At 40.4% G+C, this 20,194-nt stretch overlaps 2 protein-coding genes across 9 annotated transcripts in view; one reads left to right on the top strand and one right to left on the bottom strand.

The window, feature by feature from the left end:
- Nucleotides 1–4,053: 4,053 nt before the first annotated feature.
- Nucleotides 4,054–20,194, top strand: part of TOMM70 (translocase of outer mitochondrial membrane 70) — a gene marked incomplete at its 5' end in the record, with an annotated part of 39,043 nt that continues 22,902 nt past the window's right edge. For 2 of the 5 annotated variants that reach the window (XM_083611575.1, XM_083611577.1), the window contains 3 exons: nucleotides 4,054–4,185; nucleotides 5,784–5,971; nucleotides 16,772–17,101. In XM_083611575.1, the coding sequence (XP_083467701.1) occupies nucleotides 5,927–5,971; nucleotides 16,772–17,101 (375 nt within the window). Of the gene's footprint in view, nucleotides 4,186–5,753; nucleotides 5,972–16,771; nucleotides 17,102–18,580; nucleotides 18,839–20,194 lie in introns of those variants that run through there. The other 3 variants (XM_083611574.1, XM_083611576.1, XM_083611578.1) reach the window with 2 other exon arrangements.
- Nucleotides 7,703–18,829, bottom strand: LNP1 (leukemia NUP98 fusion partner 1). 4 transcript variants are annotated; one of them, XM_083611770.1, is made up of 4 exons: nucleotides 18,698–18,829; nucleotides 15,475–15,732; nucleotides 9,116–9,367; nucleotides 7,703–8,727 (listed from the first exon to the last, which is right to left on the bottom strand). In XM_083611770.1, exons 2-4 carry the CDS (start codon nucleotides 15,616–15,618, stop codon nucleotides 8,575–8,577), a joined length of 549 nt encoding a protein of 182 aa, XP_083467896.1. In that variant the 5' UTR covers nucleotides 15,619–15,732; nucleotides 18,698–18,829; the 3' UTR covers nucleotides 7,703–8,574. The 4 variants fall into 4 exon arrangements, with proteins under 4 accessions (XP_083467896.1, XP_083467894.1, XP_083467893.1 ...); XM_083611768.1 differs by lacking the exon at nucleotides 18,698–18,829 and adding an exon at nucleotides 18,308–18,447; XM_083611767.1 differs by lacking the exon at nucleotides 18,698–18,829 and adding an exon at nucleotides 16,574–16,772.

Consider the following 20,194-nt stretch of genomic DNA (forward strand, 5'->3'; position numbering starts at 1 on the left):
AAGCAGCAATCGTTTGGCAAACTTCCCTGGCCTGATAGATGCAAATTCAATTCCTTTACTGTATTTGGTTCCAGTTATTACTAAAAGGCTTTTGTTTTTGCAGAGCTGGACAGCCCCAGAAGGAAGAAGACCCCATTAAAATTGGCCCTTATTCTCCAGCACAGGGAAAGGGTGACTGCTTCTCTCTTCTTGAATCCATCATCCTCAGAGGCTTCTGTTTTCTGGTTGTAATTAGAATTTTTTTAAAATATAATTTTTATTAAATTTTCCATTTTAACAATCCAATCAAATCACATTAAATATTCCAAATTATACAAATACATATCATATAGTCCAAATATTCCGCCAAATTATAATTTTTTGTTGGGACTTCCCATGCTTCAAGTTCGGTGGGGCTCTGATCATCTTATATCTCTACTGCCTTGAGTTTCCAATAGTTCCTTTAAATCTTCCTTTTGTTACCCTTCCTTCTTTCATGGCCTCTGAGTCGTTTCCACAGGCGAGTTGAAGTAAGCAATGATGTGCTTCTGTGTGAAATTGGTATGCTTGACTCTCCTATTGCAGCTGGTAAGCCTGTTGTTTGCAGTATAGCCTCACACTTCTTCTTCCTCTTCTTTTTTGTAAAAGAGTAGTTTTTAAAGAGAAACAATAGAAAAGCAAAACGGGGAGCAGAAAACCAGGAAAGCCATATATCTCTGTGCCATCTGATAAACATCAGTGTGCTACAAACGATAGGCAAACAAATGTTTGGCATTTTGCAATGTTAAGATTTCACACATTGGTGTGGGTAGGGAGCAGGAAAAGTCAGCAGCGCTGGCATAGCGATCACAAAATTCTAGAGTTGGAAGGTACAGCATCTAGTCCGACCTTATGGTTTTACCAAGTGTGCCAATACCTCCCTCTTGTGCATAGGTGGTGTAATTTTGGCTGCATGAGACGTTCATTCCTGGAAATTGGAAATAGAGGGAACATAGGATGCTGCCTTGTACTACCAACAGTCTGTCTAGCTTAGCATTGTCTACACAGACTGGCAGCAGCCCGCCAGAGTTTCAGAAAGGGGGTATTTCCCAGTCCCACCTGCATATGCTGGAGGTTGAACTTGGGACGTTCTACATGCACAGCAGATGCTCTACCGCTGAGCTATGGCTCCTCCCAAATGGGTCCCTGGAACAAAATGTGTTATTTGTGTCTTGGAGGAGCCTTCAGAGTTTGCCCTTTTCAAACAGGGGACTGCTTAGAGTGAGTGGGTGAGTGGGTGCTGGATGACAAGAAAGCAAGAAAGCAGTTGGGTTCCTTCATATATATGTATATGTGTGTGTGTGCACGTATGCGCACAAGCTTGTGGGGTCAGTCTGGGTGATACTCTGGTTCCTTTCGATTCTTGGGTTCCGTCATCTCTGGGCATAGAGGTATATAAAACCAAGCTTGCCAAACCAGTTCCTTTTTAGAGGAAATGGCTTTGGTTCTGTGTGCCAAATGGGCGAGGGCTTTCCCCACCCATCTCATCTGGCTGGTATGTAGAAGGATAGCCAAGTTGTGGTCAGTGAGCTGGAAAGAAGATAAAGCAGAAGAGAGAGAGAGAGACGTGTTTGATCTTTGCTGGACTTTGGGGCTTCCCTGAAAGCAAGGGGAAGCAAGATCTATGAGGGTGTTAATGCTGTGAGCCCTTCCATCCTATGCTCAGGTTGTGTTCAAATAAAATATCTTAAAAGACAGCAGAGTCTCAGCTGACTTTCATTCCAAAGAAACAGAACCCTGGGTAAGTGTTGGAACCCCTAGAGTCTCTCAGTGCTCAGAGAGTGGTGATGTGCATCCAGTTTTTCCATATATTTTTTTCTTTTCACAGCCAGCATTCTCAGTTCACTAGTCAAGCATAGTGTTCATTGGACTGCTTTGTGGGGTTTCCCTCCCCCTCCTTTAGAGTTTTCCTAAATACTGTTTTTTGTACTTCTGCACACCTCACTGCCCTAAGGATGATGATGTGTTGTTCTCATGTCTGGTTGCTTGATACTGTTTTGGCTACTTAAGCAACAACACTTGGGGAATTCAATCGGAATTAGCATGCAGAAAGATGGTGGTGGTGATATCTCCTTCAAGTTAGACTCTCTTCCTTCAAAACTGGTCATACTCCATACATAAATGTGTCCTGGTAAAGCAGACAAAAACCCACTCTTTAATCACCTTGATTTTGTGAAGTAAAGGGTGGTATATACAAAAATCAATTATGTCACCAAAAGAGAGGTCCATCGTGATTTGGTTCCCAAGCAGCCCATTTGCCATTTCAGCACTGGGGAAACTCCATGAAAACATTCAGTTTTAATGACTTTCTGAATGACTCAAAAATCCCACAGCAATCGAAATAAATGTCACTGTGTGCTGGAGCCATATTCTGTAGGTCACAAGTAGAGACTGTCTATAGCAGAGGCCATGTTCTGTCACAGAAAGTTGCTTATTTGCAGTTATGTAAGAAATCTGCTGCAGAAGATAGAGACAGACCTACAGCTTTAAAGATGAGTGCCTGGAAATAAATAACTCCTTGTCAGCAATGCCAGCTCAAGACATTTTGCTGCCTGGTAAAGGACAAGATGACACCCTTCTCCTATTCCAGAAGCTGACTGGTCTGGCAGCTGAATCTTATTTCAAGTGCTGGCGACAGGACAATGCCCTCCACTGCACTTGAGGCAGCAGGCTAGCTCATGGTAAGCTGCAGGGCATACAGGCAGCTCTGGCTTGCCACCTCTCCCTGTCCCACAGCCTCTGCCGCCTGAGACAGCTGCGTTACCCTACCCAATGGTAGGACTGGCCCTGCTTGTCAGAGCATACAGGGGGACAGACTTAGAAAGGGCAGTAGGGGAAGATAACCCAAAAGAGCAATTTTGCATAAATTACTCCTGTCCCACATACTTGCGGTCCTCTGGTAGTCACTTGCCTATATTCCCAGATATTAACCTTATCCCTGCATATTGGAATGTAGGAAGGGCCAAGTCACATCACTGGTGTATCTAGTTTAGTATTGTCTCTTTTCAGCGCTAAATGCCGAGATGAATACCCCAAATACACTTTTCCAAAATAGTTTATATTTACTACATTATGTCAACTTAGTATGATCTTCTTTTGTATGTTCTCTCTGTGTGTGTGCAATACATACAAAATTTAGAAATAGAATTGAAGAGCGGGAAGGGACCTTGAGAGTCATCTAGTCCAACCCCCTGTAATGCAAAAATATTTTTGCCCAACGCGGGGCTCGAACCCATGACCCTAAGATGAAGAGTTTCATGCTGTACTGACTGGGCTTTTAGTATGTGCATGCAGCTATATAAATTAAACTATTATTATTATTATTATTATTATTATTATTATTATTATTTCTATACTGCTTTATATTTAAAGAAAAAACCGGTTTACATAAAATAAAACAATCCAGAATATAACAAATTCAAGCTTCAAGAAAATTATTTCAGATCCTACTCTGTGATATATGGCTTTCCCCATATTTTTTGACCTTCTTAATTTACATAGCTGCCCCATAGCAGAAGTACTCTAGGAAGCCAGTATGGTGTAGTGGTTAGAGTGTCAGACTAGAACCTGGGAGATTAGGGTTCAAATCCCCACTCAGTCATGAAGCTCACTGGGTGACTTTGGGCCAGCCACAGCCTCTTAAGCTACCTCACAGGGTCGTTGTACCTGACCAGATAAGCCATTTTAGGCCGCATCTGTACTATACATTTAAAACAGCATCTTGCCGCATTTAACAGTTATAGTTCCCTCAAAGAATCCTGGGCACTACGGTTTGTAAAGGGTGCCGAGAGTTGTTAGGAGACCCTTATTCCCTCACAGAGCTACAGTTATCAAAGTTCCCTCAGAAGAGGGATTTATTAATTAAACCACTCTGTAAATTATAGCTCCACACCCTTAACCAACTGCAGCTCCCAGGTTTTTTTTGGAGGGGGGGCAGGAGAGCCAAAACTATTGAAAATGCTTGCTACTGCTCTGACTATATACTGAGGATGTGGGCTTAGTCCATTGTCTGATGACATCACTGCTGAGTTAATAATTCTGCTGATGCAGGCCTCCTGTGATTTTCATCACAAATGTGACAATAACTTGGCAGTTTCAACAACTCTTAACCATGAGGATGGCTTACAGAGAAAAGAGACTTCAGACAAAACCTGTTTTAATAATAAGGTAATCTCATCTATTTAGATACATTCTGCATGTGAATGTGGCTAAGACAATGCACAGGTAGATACCAATGTAAATAATTCTTACCATGTGCCATAATCATTCCATTGAAAACAGAAAGAGCTTACAAAATATATACTAAAACTGTTTCATCAGCTGAAAACCTCAAGGTAAAAAACAAGTAACATGATTCAGTCATTATATTCCCATTGCAAAAGACCAGAGAAAGTTTCTCAGTTCTATTTCTGGGTTCATCACGTCGCTTGACGTACATGAACATGAACAAGTTTTGGATATTTTTCAGGAACCCACCTGTCTTCTGAATTATTATTGTGGCTTACAATTCAATAGAGGGGAGCTCAATTGATTTCCCATTGAAATATGGAGATTACAAAGTTGAACATAGTGTGGTAAAACGTTTCCTTTTCCTGGTCTACAAAGATATACTGCTTGATACCCATATAATGCTTCATTACAACAATAGGTTGTAAGGTCTAAAAATGTCCAGCAGTGTAAGTACGGTAATTATTTGATATATATCATTAGCCACTCAAGAAATTCTTCAAAATTAGGTCCTGCCTTCTGGAAATATACTAAAAAGCAACCAACCATCTTTTGGTTATCTTAAGGGAGGCTCATCAGGTGCATTCATTACCTATATTTAGGGACCAGGCAAAAAATTTTCTCTTCTCCCAAGGATCACAAGGCAGTTAACAAAATAAAAACACAAAAATATATAACACAGTAACAAACGAAAAAATACACCCCTCCCCCAGTTTAAAAGGCCATAGATTGTTTAATTAGGCAAAAACCTGGGAGAAGAAATGTTAAAATGGAACATATTCCTTGCTGTCATTTGCCAGGTAATGTTTAGTACACACAAGTTATGCAGCTTTGAGTTCTGATGTTTCATTAATGACTAATTATGAATTCATTAACATCATGTCATGACACCACGAGCCAGACAATTAAAATGATAAAGTGGTTGTTTTTCTCTTTGAACATGAATTTTGCAAACTTTTCTTTTTAAAAAATGGATATACCGTACATTGGAGATTTCATGCTTTCCAAAGTAATTAGGGACATCATTGGCTTAGGTACAGAAGAGATGAATACAGACTTTGCTATGTGTTTGCCACACATCTACTATGCATTTGTCACACATATGCACCTGATGTGTGATAAAGTCTTCCTTACCACTGCTAACCAAACCACCCAGTGAGAAAGCTCATTCCAGGATAGTTTGCTTGTAGACTTTGTGTGGATCATAAATCCACTATTTATTTGATTTAATCCTTAGTACAGATGTAATGTTCATTGCTGTATTGACCAAATGCTTTTGAAAGATCATGTTGAAATAAATTAAGAACCATTAATTAAATTACATTCATTATATATTTTGCATTACAGTATTCTTGTCTCCTGCTTTTGTAAAATGGCTTACCATAAGCAACACTTGATCTACCAAACATTACATATCTATCTTTTTCAGAAATATATTCTTAGTGGCTGTGGTTGTTTATGTTTGTATTTTTGGAAGAAAGCCATTCTGAAAATAACTACTTTTTCAGTTTTCTCCCCAACCTCCCTGTTTTGCTTAGCCCTTAAACAGAAGGACATCATGAACAATGAATAAAGAGCAATGAAGATTTTCTGCAAATGGTGGTGGAGGAAAATCTGACTTCTACTGAACATCTGTGTGATTGGCAAGTCAAAACACCAATGCACTCCCCTCTTAGGAACAATGGAGAAACCTACTAAGCAGCAGATACACAAAATTGAATCCCAGGTAGGTGGAGGGGGGGGATTGTCTTCTGTTAAATGGCACAAATTATTTCTGAAGGTGTACTAACAACATAAAAATATGCTGTCTTTGAAAGAGATTTATTGTTGCTGTATGACAAATAGCCAGACACAGATGCTGTATTGGTCCTCTTAAAACTTTTGTTTAGAGTGTATACAGTACTTTACAAAGAGGACGTTGACATACTATCTCTCCTCCAGTAATTTATATTGTTCTGAACTAGTCTTTGTTATTGAGCAGAGCTGCTCAGATGTGTGTACACAGTTCCCAGACTTAAGGGCTGTCACATGGAAGAAAGAACATGCTTGTTTTCTGCTGTTCTGGAGAGGAGGACTCGTACCAGTGGCTTCGAGTTACAAGAAAGGAGATTCTGACTAAACATGTGGGGAAACTTTCTGACAGTAAGAGCTGTTTGGCAGTGGAACAGACTCCCATGAGAGGTGGTGAACTCTCCTTCCTTGGAGGTTTTTAAGCAGAGGTTGGATGGTCATCTGTCATGGATGCTTTAGCTGAGATTCCTGCATTGCAGGGGGTTGGACTAGATGACCCAGGGCACTCTCTTCCAACTCTTAGATTCCATGATTCTATGATTTTCTCTTCAGAAAAGTAGCTCTCTTCTCTGCATAGTATGAGGGCAGCTGGGTGCACAGCAGACCCCACACAGAACCATGCATCTGGGAGATACTGAGCTTCATTAGATGTCTAGAGCTTATGGTGTTCTGAGAGAGGGAGCAAAAAAAAAAAAAATTCTTTCTCCACTTTCTCCATGCCATGCATAGTTTTATAAATTTCTATCATGTCACCTCTCACTTGCCTTTTCTCTAAACTAAAAAGTCTCAATTGCTGAAAACTTTCCTCATAAAGGAGTCGCTCCATCCCCTTAATCCTAGCTCTCTGCCTGGTTCCCTGTAACCTCACTTCTCACAGGGAGGGAACCGCCAGAAGGTCCTCAGAGCTGGACCTCAGTGTCCAGGCTGAACGATGAAGATACCAGTGTGCATATTTCAGTGCAGCAGCTGTGAAAAAGGTGAATTCCATGCAAGGGATTGTCAAGAAAGGAACTGAAAATAAAACTGCTAATAACATGGCATTAAACAAAAATGTGCACAGTTCTAGTTGCCACACCTCAAAAAGGATATTACAGTATAGAGCTGGTAAAGGTTCAGAAAAGAACAACCAAAATGGTTAAGGGGATAGAGCTTGTCTGAATAGAGGATAGAGTAGGGTGTGTTGAGTGCATGCAAATGCTAACCTACAGTACAAAGGCTAACTTGATATTCACTACTGCAACCACTTTTGCCTCTAGCCACAACTACCCAGTGGTCTATGGCCTATGGCATGTTGCCTAGAAGGGAATATAGCCCCTGGGCTGAAATAGATTCCCAACTCCTGCTTCATAGACTACTCTTTGACCCAAGGCCACTGGGTGATTTATATATTAAAAAAGTTTAGAATTTAGAAGTAATATGAACTCTGGAAAGAACAAAGTGTCACTGACTGTTGGGAAGGGGTACCATAATGTGATCGGCGAGACAGGAAAATAGCAGTGGAAACATATGTTTGTGCCAGGAGAGGGGTATGAGAATGTGGTAGAAAAAGAAGAAATGAGGCAGCAGTGATGTGGAAGAAATAAAAGAAATGTAACAGGTGACCCAACAAGAGGTTGTGTTTTTAGACTTTAGATAGCTTCAGTAAAGTTTTGGTTCCCTTTATATAGAATTTTAAACATACAAAGCAATTTAATTTATACATTTGTTTTGGATGAATATTTAAAACATGTGTGTTACTTTTATACAAACAGAAAAGAACAAGGTTTGACATGGAATATCCAGAATAACTCCCAATTTGTTTTCATACAGTACATGATTATATACAGGTGTTTACAATACAGTCGTACCTTGGATTCTGAATGCCTTGTGAGTCAAACGTTTTTGCTCCTGAATGCCACAAACCCAGAAGTGAGTGTTCCGCTTTGTGAACGTTCTTTGGAACCCAAATGTCCGACATGTCTTCCGATTGGCTTCAGGAGCTTCTTGCAGCCAATCGGAAGCTGTGTCTTGGTTTCCAAACGTTTTGGAAGTCAAACGGACTTCCAGAATGGATTCAATTCGACTTCTGAGGTACTACTGTATTGTTATCTATGAAACTTAAAATCATGCAGCAGAAGTCAGCAGTCAGTACGTATGGATGATTCTTCCTCTTTCATGAGCCTACTGCTGAATCTTTGCTCAGCTTCCAACTTTAACAAAAGCCATCTTCAAGGCACAAGCCTTTCATATTTATATTTGTGTTTGTAAATTAACACATTGAATGGTTGTCTGACTATTTATTGCTCACGTTGGTTAGATAAATGTTTCTGATTGAATGTAGTGTTTTTTTTAAACAGGTCTATACAAACAGCTTCAAAGGAATACGAAGTATTTTAATTTTAACATTTATGCTTTGTTCTACTTATATAACACTTGCAGTTTTAGGGAATAAAAGCTAAGTGTCAGAATCTATTTTATACCGTCATTTCTTTAAAAAGTCAGTCTATCCTAATGGATGCAAACACATTTCCTCTTTATTCCTGGGTATCATGGAAATTATTAACTATGTTTCCCTGCTGCAAATTCCATGTTGTGTTCTCCTTCACCTTGCTCTCTCTTTGGCTCCTTCTTTTCTCCCGCTTTCTTATGAGACCTGCTCTTGGGAATATGCAGTTTTTCTCTTTCTCTCCTCTCTTTCATCCCTTCAGGTTCCTGAAAGAAAAAGAGCACTGAAAATTAATTTAATAATATATCTATGGCATGTATATGTTAACTGAGTTAATGTTCCAATTATTAAATATTTTTCATATTGATTTACTATAAGTTTAAATATAATATAGGGACCTTTAAAGAAACAGAACTACATTGTCAAACAGCTGAGTAAAATAGCTCAGGATAGCTGGAGAAGCCATTCAAATCTAGCTGACATCATGGTTGACCCAGACCAACTAATTATTCCATATTGATATGAAAGTGGAAGTGGTGGTGGCTGGGCTAAGCACTTTTTATATCCGTTCCACTTCGCCACTTGAAAGTATAAATTAAGTAAAATTAAACACATTGTTCAATTAGATTAGCATATACAAATGGTTGCACTTACCAAAGAAACTGAGCGCTTGTTTTTGAAATGCAGTTGCTTCTCAAAGGATTCTGAAAATTCCTGGATGGAGTTTGATCTACTGTTTGGTCCACTTGTCCCCTGGGAAGAATTACCATTTGAGGATTTTTTGCTTGCCTTCATATGACAATGGCATTTTGTATCTTGATCTTCTTGCAATTCTTTTAGGTGGCCTGAGGATGGGATCTTGGTAGAACCATGAAGCCTTGTCATATGGATGGAAGAAAGCTTGGCCTGTAAAAAAAAAAAGAAACATTATGCAATAAAAATAAAAATAATCTTTATGCAGAAATTTGACACAAAATAGGTTTCATTACTCTATTTCATCCATGATATGAAGTCACACACGTGTGTGTGTGTTTTAAATCACATGTCTACATTCTTGAAGAGATGTAGATCTCTGGCTGTTGCTACATACTGCGGGGCAGTCAAAATAATACTTTCTTTATGAACACAGTTTTTAGTCACCCGCCTTGACAAAATGAAATAAATGATAAATGTATATTATTTACATAATAATAAATAAACATAAATGTATATTATTTATCATTTCATTTGTTATGCGTAAGGAAGATATTTTTATTGACACGCACTGAGAAAAAAAAGAAAATAAAAATAAAGTAAAGTAAAGTAACTGCCCTCCCCGCACCAGCCATTTAACTTTATTTTTCAGCATTATTCCTGCTTGGTTGCTTTTAGGTAATTAGGAAGTAACCATATATATATTTTTTAGAAATCTAGCGGCACTGTTAAATGCTGATAACCAAATCCCCTTTCTAATGGTTTACAGCACAATCCTATATGTACCTTCTCAGAATTAAGTCGCATTGAATATAATGAGTTCTACTCCCAAGTAAGTGGATATAGGGTTGCAACCTTTAGTCATACCAATATTGTGCCAGAGTGGAAATGGACTCATTATTTTTCAATGACCTGGAATCAGCTACTTTCTTACCCAGTGTCCAAGCATACTTTGAGGTTGGTTGTTCTTCAGATGCTAGATTGGGAAAAACTCTTTAGGCCTCATCTGCACTATAAATTGAAAGTGGTATCATCAGAGTGGTTTTACAGTCAGTCCCTTTTCCCAGGGATTTCTGGGAATTGTAGCTGTCTGAGGGAAATAGGGATCTACTAACACCTCTCAGCACCCTTAACAAACTACAGTTCTTGGGCTTCTTTGGAGGAAGTGATATAATACTGCTTCAAAAGTACAAAGCAGATGAGGCCGTAGACTGGAAGTATTTCCTTATGTACCTTTTTCATGGATTATTGCAGCCATCCAGCTATTGGATTCAAATGAAAGCCTTTCCACAGGAATTTCCTGCCAGGATTTTTGTCAGATGTCTTGGACTTCTGGCTAGAAGCAACATTCTAGTTTGTAATATTTACCTCCCATATGTATTTTCTCTCCTAATGTTTTTATATCTGGTTCTGTAAGTACCCTTGATTAAAATTTCTCAAAGCTTGAGAAAAAGGATAGTTTTCATGTGACAGCTGAATACATTCATCTTTTAAAAAGTCATTATTTATTGATTTAAAACCTGCAACAGTTAATACTAAAGTTCTCAGGTTGTTCAGGTAAAATGTGAGAACAATTCAGATAGAAAGCATTCTGTGATAATGATACAAAGTTCTTACTGTGAGGTTAGGTTGGTCCTTCAGTAGCTGCTGCATTGGGAATTCACAGGAGCTGTCCAAATGTGGGTAATATAGTATAGATGCAAGCTCACTAATGTCAGCTATAAAAACTTCCCAAAGAAATGGACTTTTTGCAGTAAGGAAAGTGAAAGAGAAATGCACCCAAAAGTGTGGAATGAATAACAGGAAGGGATATAAGCACTCCACAAGCAAATCAGGATGAATGCTCAGTGTTGTATAACTTTACCATATAAAAAGATCAGAACACATGTTCAATAAATAGTTGATATAATTTAATTTCCATATAAGCTCTGTGCAAGCAAATCAGGATGAATATTCAAAAACTAGATTGAAAAGCCCTTTGTATTTTCCAAAGCCTGTTTGTAACCCCAGCTTTAGCTTTGATAAACTCCTTCCTTAATTTGGGCCCACTGTGTTGTGGTGACGAGACACCAAAGAGCAACGCTTGCCCTATTGCACCTTCCTATTCGTTTCATGCTACTGAGACAGAAAAACCCAGGATCCTGCTATGTTACTGGGGAGCATAGCTGTCAACGTTTCCCTTTTTTAAAGGGAATTTCTGTTATTCCGAATAGGCTTCCTCGCAAGAAAAGGGAAAAGTTGACAGCTATGCTGGGGAGTACAGAATTAATCGTGTTAATTATAAAGCTGTTTCTAAATTCCCTTTGCTAATCTAGCATCAGGAGGCCCCAACTTTAGGAGAACATGCATACAGGAATCAAAGCCACTAACAGCCAATTTTATGCAAGATTCCCTTGTGGGCCAATACAAATTCCTGGCACCATTACCAATGGTTTGTAGGGAATCACAGGGAATTCCATTTTGCTTTGGGGGGGGGGGCAGGGAGGAAATCAGAAACCTCCAAAAACTTGAGAGGTTATCTGATACAATGAAGTGAGAATTATATGCATGTATCTGTATCCGGAAAGCCATTCAAAGAACATAATTTCCTATCACAAGCTTTTAGTGAATTGTTCCCACTGTGACTACGCAGTGAATATTGATCTGATCATAGAAGCTCTCCTTTAGGAAATGGGCTGTAAATGAGTTAATTGAAAGATTCTAGATCTTCTGATGTTTAAAGGCAAGTTATAGTTATAAAGAAGGTACTACAGATATGGACAAGTAGCTTTAACTGAATTATTTATAACTAAAACCAAAGAGGGTAGGAGGCTGAGGACAAATGCTGTAATTTCACAGAATAGATAATCTAGTTCTTAGAGTACAATTTGGGTGTAAAGAGAGGCTCATTTTCCTCCTTGCTGTTCTACTGATCCTATGAAAGACTTTTAGTATGACAATTAACTACCACAGGCTGTAGTGCTGGTCTTTAAAAAGGTTTTTAAAAATCATGGAGGATGCATTTATAGATGTTGGACACACTAGCTAAATAAAACTTCCATGTTCAGATTACGTATACCTCTGAACAATTGATGTTAGGGACATTTATGTCCATTTTGTAAGCTTCCGGAGATATCTGGTTGATTGTGGCTAGGAAAAAAGTCGTGGACTGCATATATAATGGGTTGTTTTCAAATTTCCACTTTACTCTAGAATTGTTATCATTTGTTCTGCAATTTTTATGGAAAATCCAGACAATCACATGAACAAATATAGATAGGTAGCCGTGTTGGTCTGCCATAGTCAAAACAAAAAAATTTTTTTCCTTCCAGTAGCACCTTAAAGACCAACTAAGTTAGTTCTTGGTATGAGCTTTTGTGTGCATGCACACGAAATCTCATACCAAGAACTAACTTAGTTAGTCTTTAAGGTGCTACTGGAATGAACAAATATGTACATTATTGTGTTGTCTGTTTTGTCCTCCATTTTCGATTTGTGGATTTTGAAGTTTATTCAGTGATGACTGAAAAAGTACTATTGAAGCTTATTAGCACTCATGCACATTTAATTAAAACCTTCCAATTTACATGTTCAGCTCTTTTAATGCTTCCTGTTAACCATGGCAGTGGACTTTTCATTTGTATATAGATTTATTTATGTTTCTATATAAAAATAACATTCTAAAAATGGGATGAAATCAGTCATTAAAGCCTTCTTTAGAGGCTGGCAATTAAGAGAGGCCAATCAAGAGGCAATTAACAGGTTATTCATCAGTAATTTTGTTGCCATGCTCATCTGGAAGCAATAAAAGGGACAGAAAGAGCAAACAAGATCTTTTAATTAATGTAGCAAGAGATCTTTGCTGATATTTACAGTACTTTTAGTAGTCGTTGTAAAATAATTTTGGCCATGGGGAAGAGCATTGCTTCCCAATATATTGCTATATTAAGTGCATTTTAATACTGTTCTTAGCTAACAAATGATGCCGTAGCAGTGTTATAGAGTTATAGTGTAGAAACTAGAACTGGAAAATGCTCTATTGCCTTTCCTCATAAAAGGTGACACAGGTGCTGGGTTTTTACAAGAGTAATGAATAAATTTTAAAATGTTCAAAAATAGTAAGTGTCAGAATTGTTTTTAAGTATGACATACCTTAAGCATTTGTATATCATGTTTTAGTAGTCACTCTTGATGTAAATTAAATGAATTATATTTATATTCTCTCTCTCTCTCTCTCTCTCTCTCTCTCTCTCTCTCTCTCTCACACACACACACACCGTATGCATTAAAAAAAACCCTACAGATAAAATTGTTCCCTAACCTTTTGCATTAGCAATTTAAGCACAGCTTTGTAGAACATCATTTGTTTTAGTGACAATTTTGCGATTTGTTCATCAAGATTTTAGAGCCAACAGGAATTTTGCTCACAAAAAGCGAAACTATGTGGACTCCAATACTCTTACATGCACACATTCTTCTTGCCCTGTTCACTCCAGATGGAAAATACCAAGTACCCTACAGTACGGAATTTATCTGGAATCTTCCTATTAGATAGAAAAAGTGGGATGGATAGTGGATGGAATGGTGAACTGTCAATTGGGCACATGTTGGAACAGATTCAAACTCTGTGTTCCCCCTGGTGATTCACATCACACCACACTTTTTGTGAATCCAAAAGTTTGTGTCGATCCTTAGTGAAGTTAGGTAAATGTAGCAACTTGGGGGAACACAATTTGATAAGTTCACAAAGTGTTTATTTTAGCTAGAGTCATTGTCTATTTTCAAATTTAATTAATCATTTCGTAAATTTGTTCATTAACTTATTAACCTTTTCCTAGTGATTCTCAGACACCATCACCCTCCAGCAGGAGCCAAAACAGTGAGAAACAGGGGTGGGGGTATCACCATGCTTGAAGGAATCCTAACTACAACCATTGTTTTTTTTTTTTAATTAAGCCTGAGGGACCAAAAGACACAAAAAGCCCCAGTGAGCATGCTCACTAGACACAGAATGTTGAGCATCAATTGGAAAAGAACAATTGAAAACAAAGGTGTGCGTGGAATGGAATGGGGTGTCCTAGGGAAGGCCATAGCTGGCTGATGCACACCCTGAACAGGAACTCGGTTAGGAGGCTGAGATACATCATAATGTTTTGTTGCACTTGTATATGGTAATATGAACTTGGAGATCCCATGCCTATCGGAAAGACAGTGGAACCGGACCACCCACAGAGAAAGCCAAAGGTTTTGTATACCCAAAGGACTCTGCTGGGATACAGAAACATATTCTTAATTAAAACAAAAAACCAAAACAACCTCCACCCCCTCTCTGCAAAAGAAAGCCTGATGGAGACTGAGCATATTCATTGCCCTCCGGGATCTGGGGAATGCTGAGGTTATTTCAAGGTCAGCTGAGAAAAGGATAAACAGAAGAGAGAGTGGCTTGTGGTCAGAAGATGCATGCTGTGAGACACACCTCTTCCCATCCAAATCTCCCCTGCTCTAGTTCAGGATTCTTTAACCTATTAAAGAGTTCTGATCCAACTGAAACTAAATTAGTTGGGGCTTGTGGGGAGATTTATAAGGACTGGGGGGGGGGGCGGGTAAACCTTCCTCTGCCCCAACATTATTTAATCATGCCCTCTTGCAAGGATCTTTTACATGCAAGGGATGGTATGCTTATGGAAACATAGACAAGGGACTGTGTTTGATTATCTTGTTTTAGAGCAATTCATGTAGCCATGGAATTTGCAATGTGCTATGGGAAATTTCCCAGTTCCCCACTAATTCTGTGCAGACTCTGAACTTCCAAATAAATAAACAAAATTTAAAAATACAGTAACTAACACAGCCAGAGCGGAACTTAAGGCACCCTCCTATTTCACAGTGAACTTCATTAGTAAAAGACGAAAGATTTATATGATCTGAAGAGAAACCAGGGTATTTTCACAACAAACTTCATACTGACTTTTCTTCCATCAGCTCAGATTCATACATACAAACAAAACATGTCCATTAATTCTGGCCGTGCAAATTTGACTCAAGGTCTTATGGGATAAAAACATTTCCTTCATTCAATCCTGAACAATTCTCATGCTTGAGTTCTACAATATTTTCATCTATATTTTATTTATTAGCTCTGGTTGTGGAAATTTACTGTATTGACATGGATGCTGAAAAGCATTTAGGATTCACATCTTGCTATGTATTGGATTTTTAAAAAATAAATAAAACCACCACCCAATAATTCAACCATAGGTCTGAAGTACACAACCACAGGGCATGATCCTTTCTCTCCCATTTTGTTGCTTTCTCTTCACATTCTCTACTTACGGTCTTACCGGAAGAGAGGCTCTCCTTTCACTCAGCGATCTTGTCTGCTGCTTCCTGTGTGCTCTGCTCTCTCTTTCATCAGTCACACTATGGCCCCAGAAACTACTCATCCATTTTGCAAAGGAAAGATCATCATCCTCTTCATAGTCCATGTACAGACGGGAAATATGTATGTGAAACAGCACTGCTGAATTATAGCCACACAACTATGAGGGAATAGTGCTGTAATTTCAGATTGGTCCCTTCTATTTAGAAAATGCTACCACCTAAAAGCAACCCAACAAATATATATTAGTGCAGCGCTGCCCTTGGTCTTGTCTATATATGTACAAGCCAAGCCCTGGTAATCTATTTTAACAATTGCTACTTGTTTCGAACCTTTCCATTACAGAAATTCCCAATGTCACACACCCTGCAGGGTGGCAAGAGAACTGGGCCGCCTGCTTCATAGTCTTGCTGTTGAGTGCACCAGCTGTCAATACCAATGGAGAGCTTTCCATGATAACATGCCTGCAAGGCTCAGGCTGTGCTTTAGATCAGGCTTGCAATTTCAGGAAGCAGAATTGATGTATTGACCATGTTCAGGAACTAGCACAGTATAGATCTTAAATGACTGTACAAAATAACACGTTCTCTCTTCCAATATTCAAATTACAGATTGCATCTATACAAAAAGGCTCTCCTAGGAAGATTTTAGAATTTGGCTAACACTACACTGTGCCAACCAAAGACTGGTTCCAATCTGCCACTGTATGTGCATTTATACATTTATTCCTCTTATAATTATGTTTCAGGATATATTAATTGATATTTCCAAAACAGAAAAAGTGGTCCACCTGTGGAAAATATAAACACAAACAAAAATATAAACACAAACTTTTGAAATCTATATGTCTAGTACATAAACATGCAAAACATTCATCTGACCACACTGTCTGGTGAAGAAACCATACACATTTATAACAGACTGCTTCCTCCCTCAAGAGACCATCAGATTACGGTAAATCAACTGCTGGGATGTTTAGGATGAACATGAAACAGAATGTCTTAATTAATGATGATTAACTTATGAAGCCCATAGCAACAGGACATGGTAAGGGCTATTACTTTGGTGAGCTTTAAAGAAAAGGATTAGACTTATTCTCCATAGGGCTATGGTTATTATCTCAGTCATATATACTTTACATTTTCTGATTTCTTTTTAGTTGTTGATAATGTAAAAAAAGTTCCTGGGGAGGAGGCTAGAGAGAGTGAATTCAGATTTTATAAAATAAAATCTGAGAGATATCTTCTTCTTCTTCTTAGGAGAGCTTCACAGAAGTATATGCAATGGCAGATTTTACTCTTCCACCATTAAGACCAACAGCAAAGCCACCATCAATGTTCAGTGTGCATCTCCCACCAGTGAAAACATCAGCCAGACAAGCACCAGCACCCTTCTCGACCACAACTCCTTCTCATCCAACTAGAGGTTCAAACAAGCATGCCCCATCTTCTTCCGCAATGACAAATCCTGTTTTTCTTCCTCCACTGCATTCTGCAGGCAAGAAAATGGGAGGAAAATGCAATGTGCTCCCTCCACTAAATGCTGCAGTCAAACAAGCGGAAGCAACACAGGAAGCATTTTGTTTGCAGGTGAGCAGCCATGTTGGTCTTAAAACAGTCACTTAGTTGTCTTGTTCTGGTGGGTGTACCAGGCAATCCAGCATCACCAGACAAATATTTTTCAAATTTGTCATCTCCAAGCAAAAAGTAGAAGTTTGAATGCTTTGGGAGACCAACAGTAAAATTAGAAAGAAAAGAAGTAGCTTTTATAGTAAGTATAGGATTACTATAGTATCGTAATCCACTGCACATTTAAATATATTTCCTAAGGTCAGATAATATAAACAACTATAAGGCTGTTGCATACCATATGCAACCACCCCCACCCCAAGAATCCTGGGAACTGTAGTTTGTCAAGGGTGCTCTGTGTGGAGTACAGTTCCCAGTTCCTTCACAAAGTAAAATAAGTTGTCAGCACAAACACCCTGGCATTAGTACACCAGTTAACACTTCCCACCACTCAGTCCACAAAGGAGAGCATTGAACCTCTTGATGAACTGCAATTCAGTAGTTTCATGTTGTAGTCTTCTTTTGAAGTTCTTAGTTTGTACAGTGGTACCTCTGGTTACAAACTTAATTTGTTCCGGAGGTCCGTTCTTAACCTGAAACTGTTCTTAAGCTGAGGGACCACTTTAGCTAATGGGGCCTCCTGCTGCTACCACGCCACCGCCGCGTGATTTCTCTTCTCATCCTGAGGTAAAGTTCTTAACCCATGGTACTACTTTCGGCTTAGCAGAGCCTGTAACCCGAAGTGTTTGTAACCTGAAGTGTTTGTGACCTGAGGTACCACTGTACTCACCAGTTGCTAAGTTCCAACCCTACTGGGTAGGGAGTGGGTATGTGATTGTGCAAAGTGCACCATTTCTATGCACCATTATAGGCTGTTTTCATACTAGAGTATATTAGATGGGAGTAGAGCTTGCTGATGTGATCCCCACAAATATTCATTATTTTATTGTCTGAATGAGGTGTTTGTTGATGTGATTTATTTCATAATTGTAAAAAATGTTCGCATTCATATATGTTTTGCATATATACGTATGTATTTATATACATACACGTCTAAGATATGTCACGTGTTAGCAGGGTGTACATTTTTTCATCCCTGCACGAAATTAAATTTCAGTAACATTCCCTTGCGTGACTGCACAGTCCTGCATTGCAAGCAGTTGGACTAGATGATTCTTAGGGTCCCTTCCAATTCTGCAATTCTACGATTCTGCATTCTCCGCTTACACCGCTTCCCGCCAGCAGGTGGACGGACCCGGGTGTTCCTCCTTCCTCCGCCTATGCCCTGTTTGCGCCGGCTCCATCCGGTCAGCAGGTGGCGCTGCAGCCTAGGGCTTGCTGGTAATGGGAAGGAACGCGGCGAGCGGAAGCTTTAATAGGCCTCCTTTCCCGTTATGCCCCTCGTTTCCGTTGACCCCTCGCTCTCCCTTTCTCCTGGGCTGATTCGGCGGCGGCCAGAGGAACAGCGGCAGTAGCTGCTGCTGCTGCTACGGGGGGATCATGGCCGCCTCGAAGCCCGTGGAGGCCAGCGGGGGCGGGAGCGGCTCGGGGATGCCGCGCTGGCAGCTGGCCCTGGCGCTGGGGGCGCCGCTGCTGCTGGGGGCCGGAGCCCTGTACCTGTGGGGCCGGCGAAGGCGCGCCACGCGGGGCGGAGGCAAAGGGGCGAGCGAGAGGAAGACCCCCGAGGGAAGGGCCAGCCCGGGGCCCGCCGACGGCTCAGGGGCCGGACACCCCGATGGCCCCAGCGGGGACGAGATGGTGAGAAGGGCTGGGGTGACGGGCTGAGAGGAACGGGGCTCGAGGGCGGCCGTTGGGAATGGAACGTTGGGGAGGCGAAACCGTTGGGAGGCGGCGGCCGCGCGCGCTCAGCGGGAGGCCGCTCACGTGCCGGAGCCCAACCTGGTTCCTTGGGGTTCCAACGGCCCTCGGTTGTGCTGAAGGGCCTCCCTCTCTCGGGGAGCACGGAGGGCCAGACCGCGCGGCCCCTCCCAGGGGCTGGCGGCAAAGACACCCAGCCCATTGTCGCCTCCGCCAATCCCTCCTCACGTAGGCTGGGCGGGAATGATCGTTGGAGTTAAATGTACGTAGCGCATTTCCTCAGCCCTGTCCGATTCGCTCTCCTCTTTCGGAGCGCAGCTGGCACCTGGCAGCCGCTCTGTTTCGGTTGGAGAATAGGACCAAATGTTCCCAGTAAATTAAAGGGCCACCTCTCCAAGTTGCTGATCCCCCCGCCATTGATTTTAGCCTCTTGCTGCTGGCCCTGGCAAGCTGGAAAAAAAGAACTGCTGTAGCGGAAAGGACTGAGATGGGTTTATATCCGTTAGAAATTGGACCCAAATCTCAGAGTCTGGTCCCAATTTGTAATTGACTTGGGATAGGAACTTGAGTTAGCCATTACAAACCCCTCCGTTGTGAGATTCAGTGCTATTACTAGAATAAGTGGGGAAACCAGTTATGAGACTCTATGCCATCACTGGGAGATGAGGGATCCACTTGATGATACAGTATATATTTTCATAGGTTTGGATTTAAGAGTATGAATGCCTTTGAAAGCCCTTCCTCAAGGCAGCTCTTAACTGTTATAGGTGTAGGACATTCCAAGTGTGTTAAGCATGTCTCTTTGGTCATATACAGTGGTACCTTGGTTTAAGAACAGCTTGGTTTATGAACAAGTTGGATTAAGAACATTGTCTGTGAGGACTGTGCAGCTAATTCAGTTATGTAGTCATGCATGCGGTACAGTCCTCTTGCCGATAATGCCTATTGCTTCTTTGAAAGAGCTCTGAGCACATGAAAAACCAGTGCATTTATGAACTGATTTTTATCCATCTGGAGGATATAGATCGGGACAGCTAAGTGGTTGTGACTGTCCAGATGTAATTGGGCTCCACTTCCCAGCAAGTATATTGAATGGGTCACAGATGATGGAAGTTGTAGTCCAACAACATCTGGAGGGCCACAGGCTAGTTATTTGTAATGTAGATTCTAAAATTTCTGCTCCTGTGTCTGTTATGTTCTGAAAACAGGGATAAGTAGTTGTTGAAATAGGTGTACAGAACTGTACAGTTCTGGTTACCTGACTTCAGTAAAGGCATTGCAGAACTGGAAGTGATG

The sequence above is a fragment of the Podarcis filfolensis genome (genome assembly GCF_964270895.1).
Source record: "Podarcis filfolensis genome assembly, chromosome: 4".
In the NCBI taxonomy this organism is placed as follows: domain Eukaryota; kingdom Metazoa; phylum Chordata; class Lepidosauria; order Squamata; family Lacertidae; genus Podarcis; species Podarcis filfolensis.

Coding starts and splice junctions, on each gene's coding strand:
- LNP1 (XM_083611770.1), bottom strand. CDS start 15,618: ATGGACTATGAAGAGGATGATGATCTTTCCTTTGCAAAATGGATGAGT. Junction 9,368..15,474: donor AAAGGAGAGCCTCTCTTCCG/GTAAGACCGTAA, acceptor TTTTTTTTACAG/GCCAAGCTTTCTTCCATCCA. Junction 8,728..9,115: donor ACAAGCGCTCAGTTTCTTTG/GTAAGTGCAACC, acceptor TTTTTCTTTCAG/GAACCTGAAGGGATGAAAGA.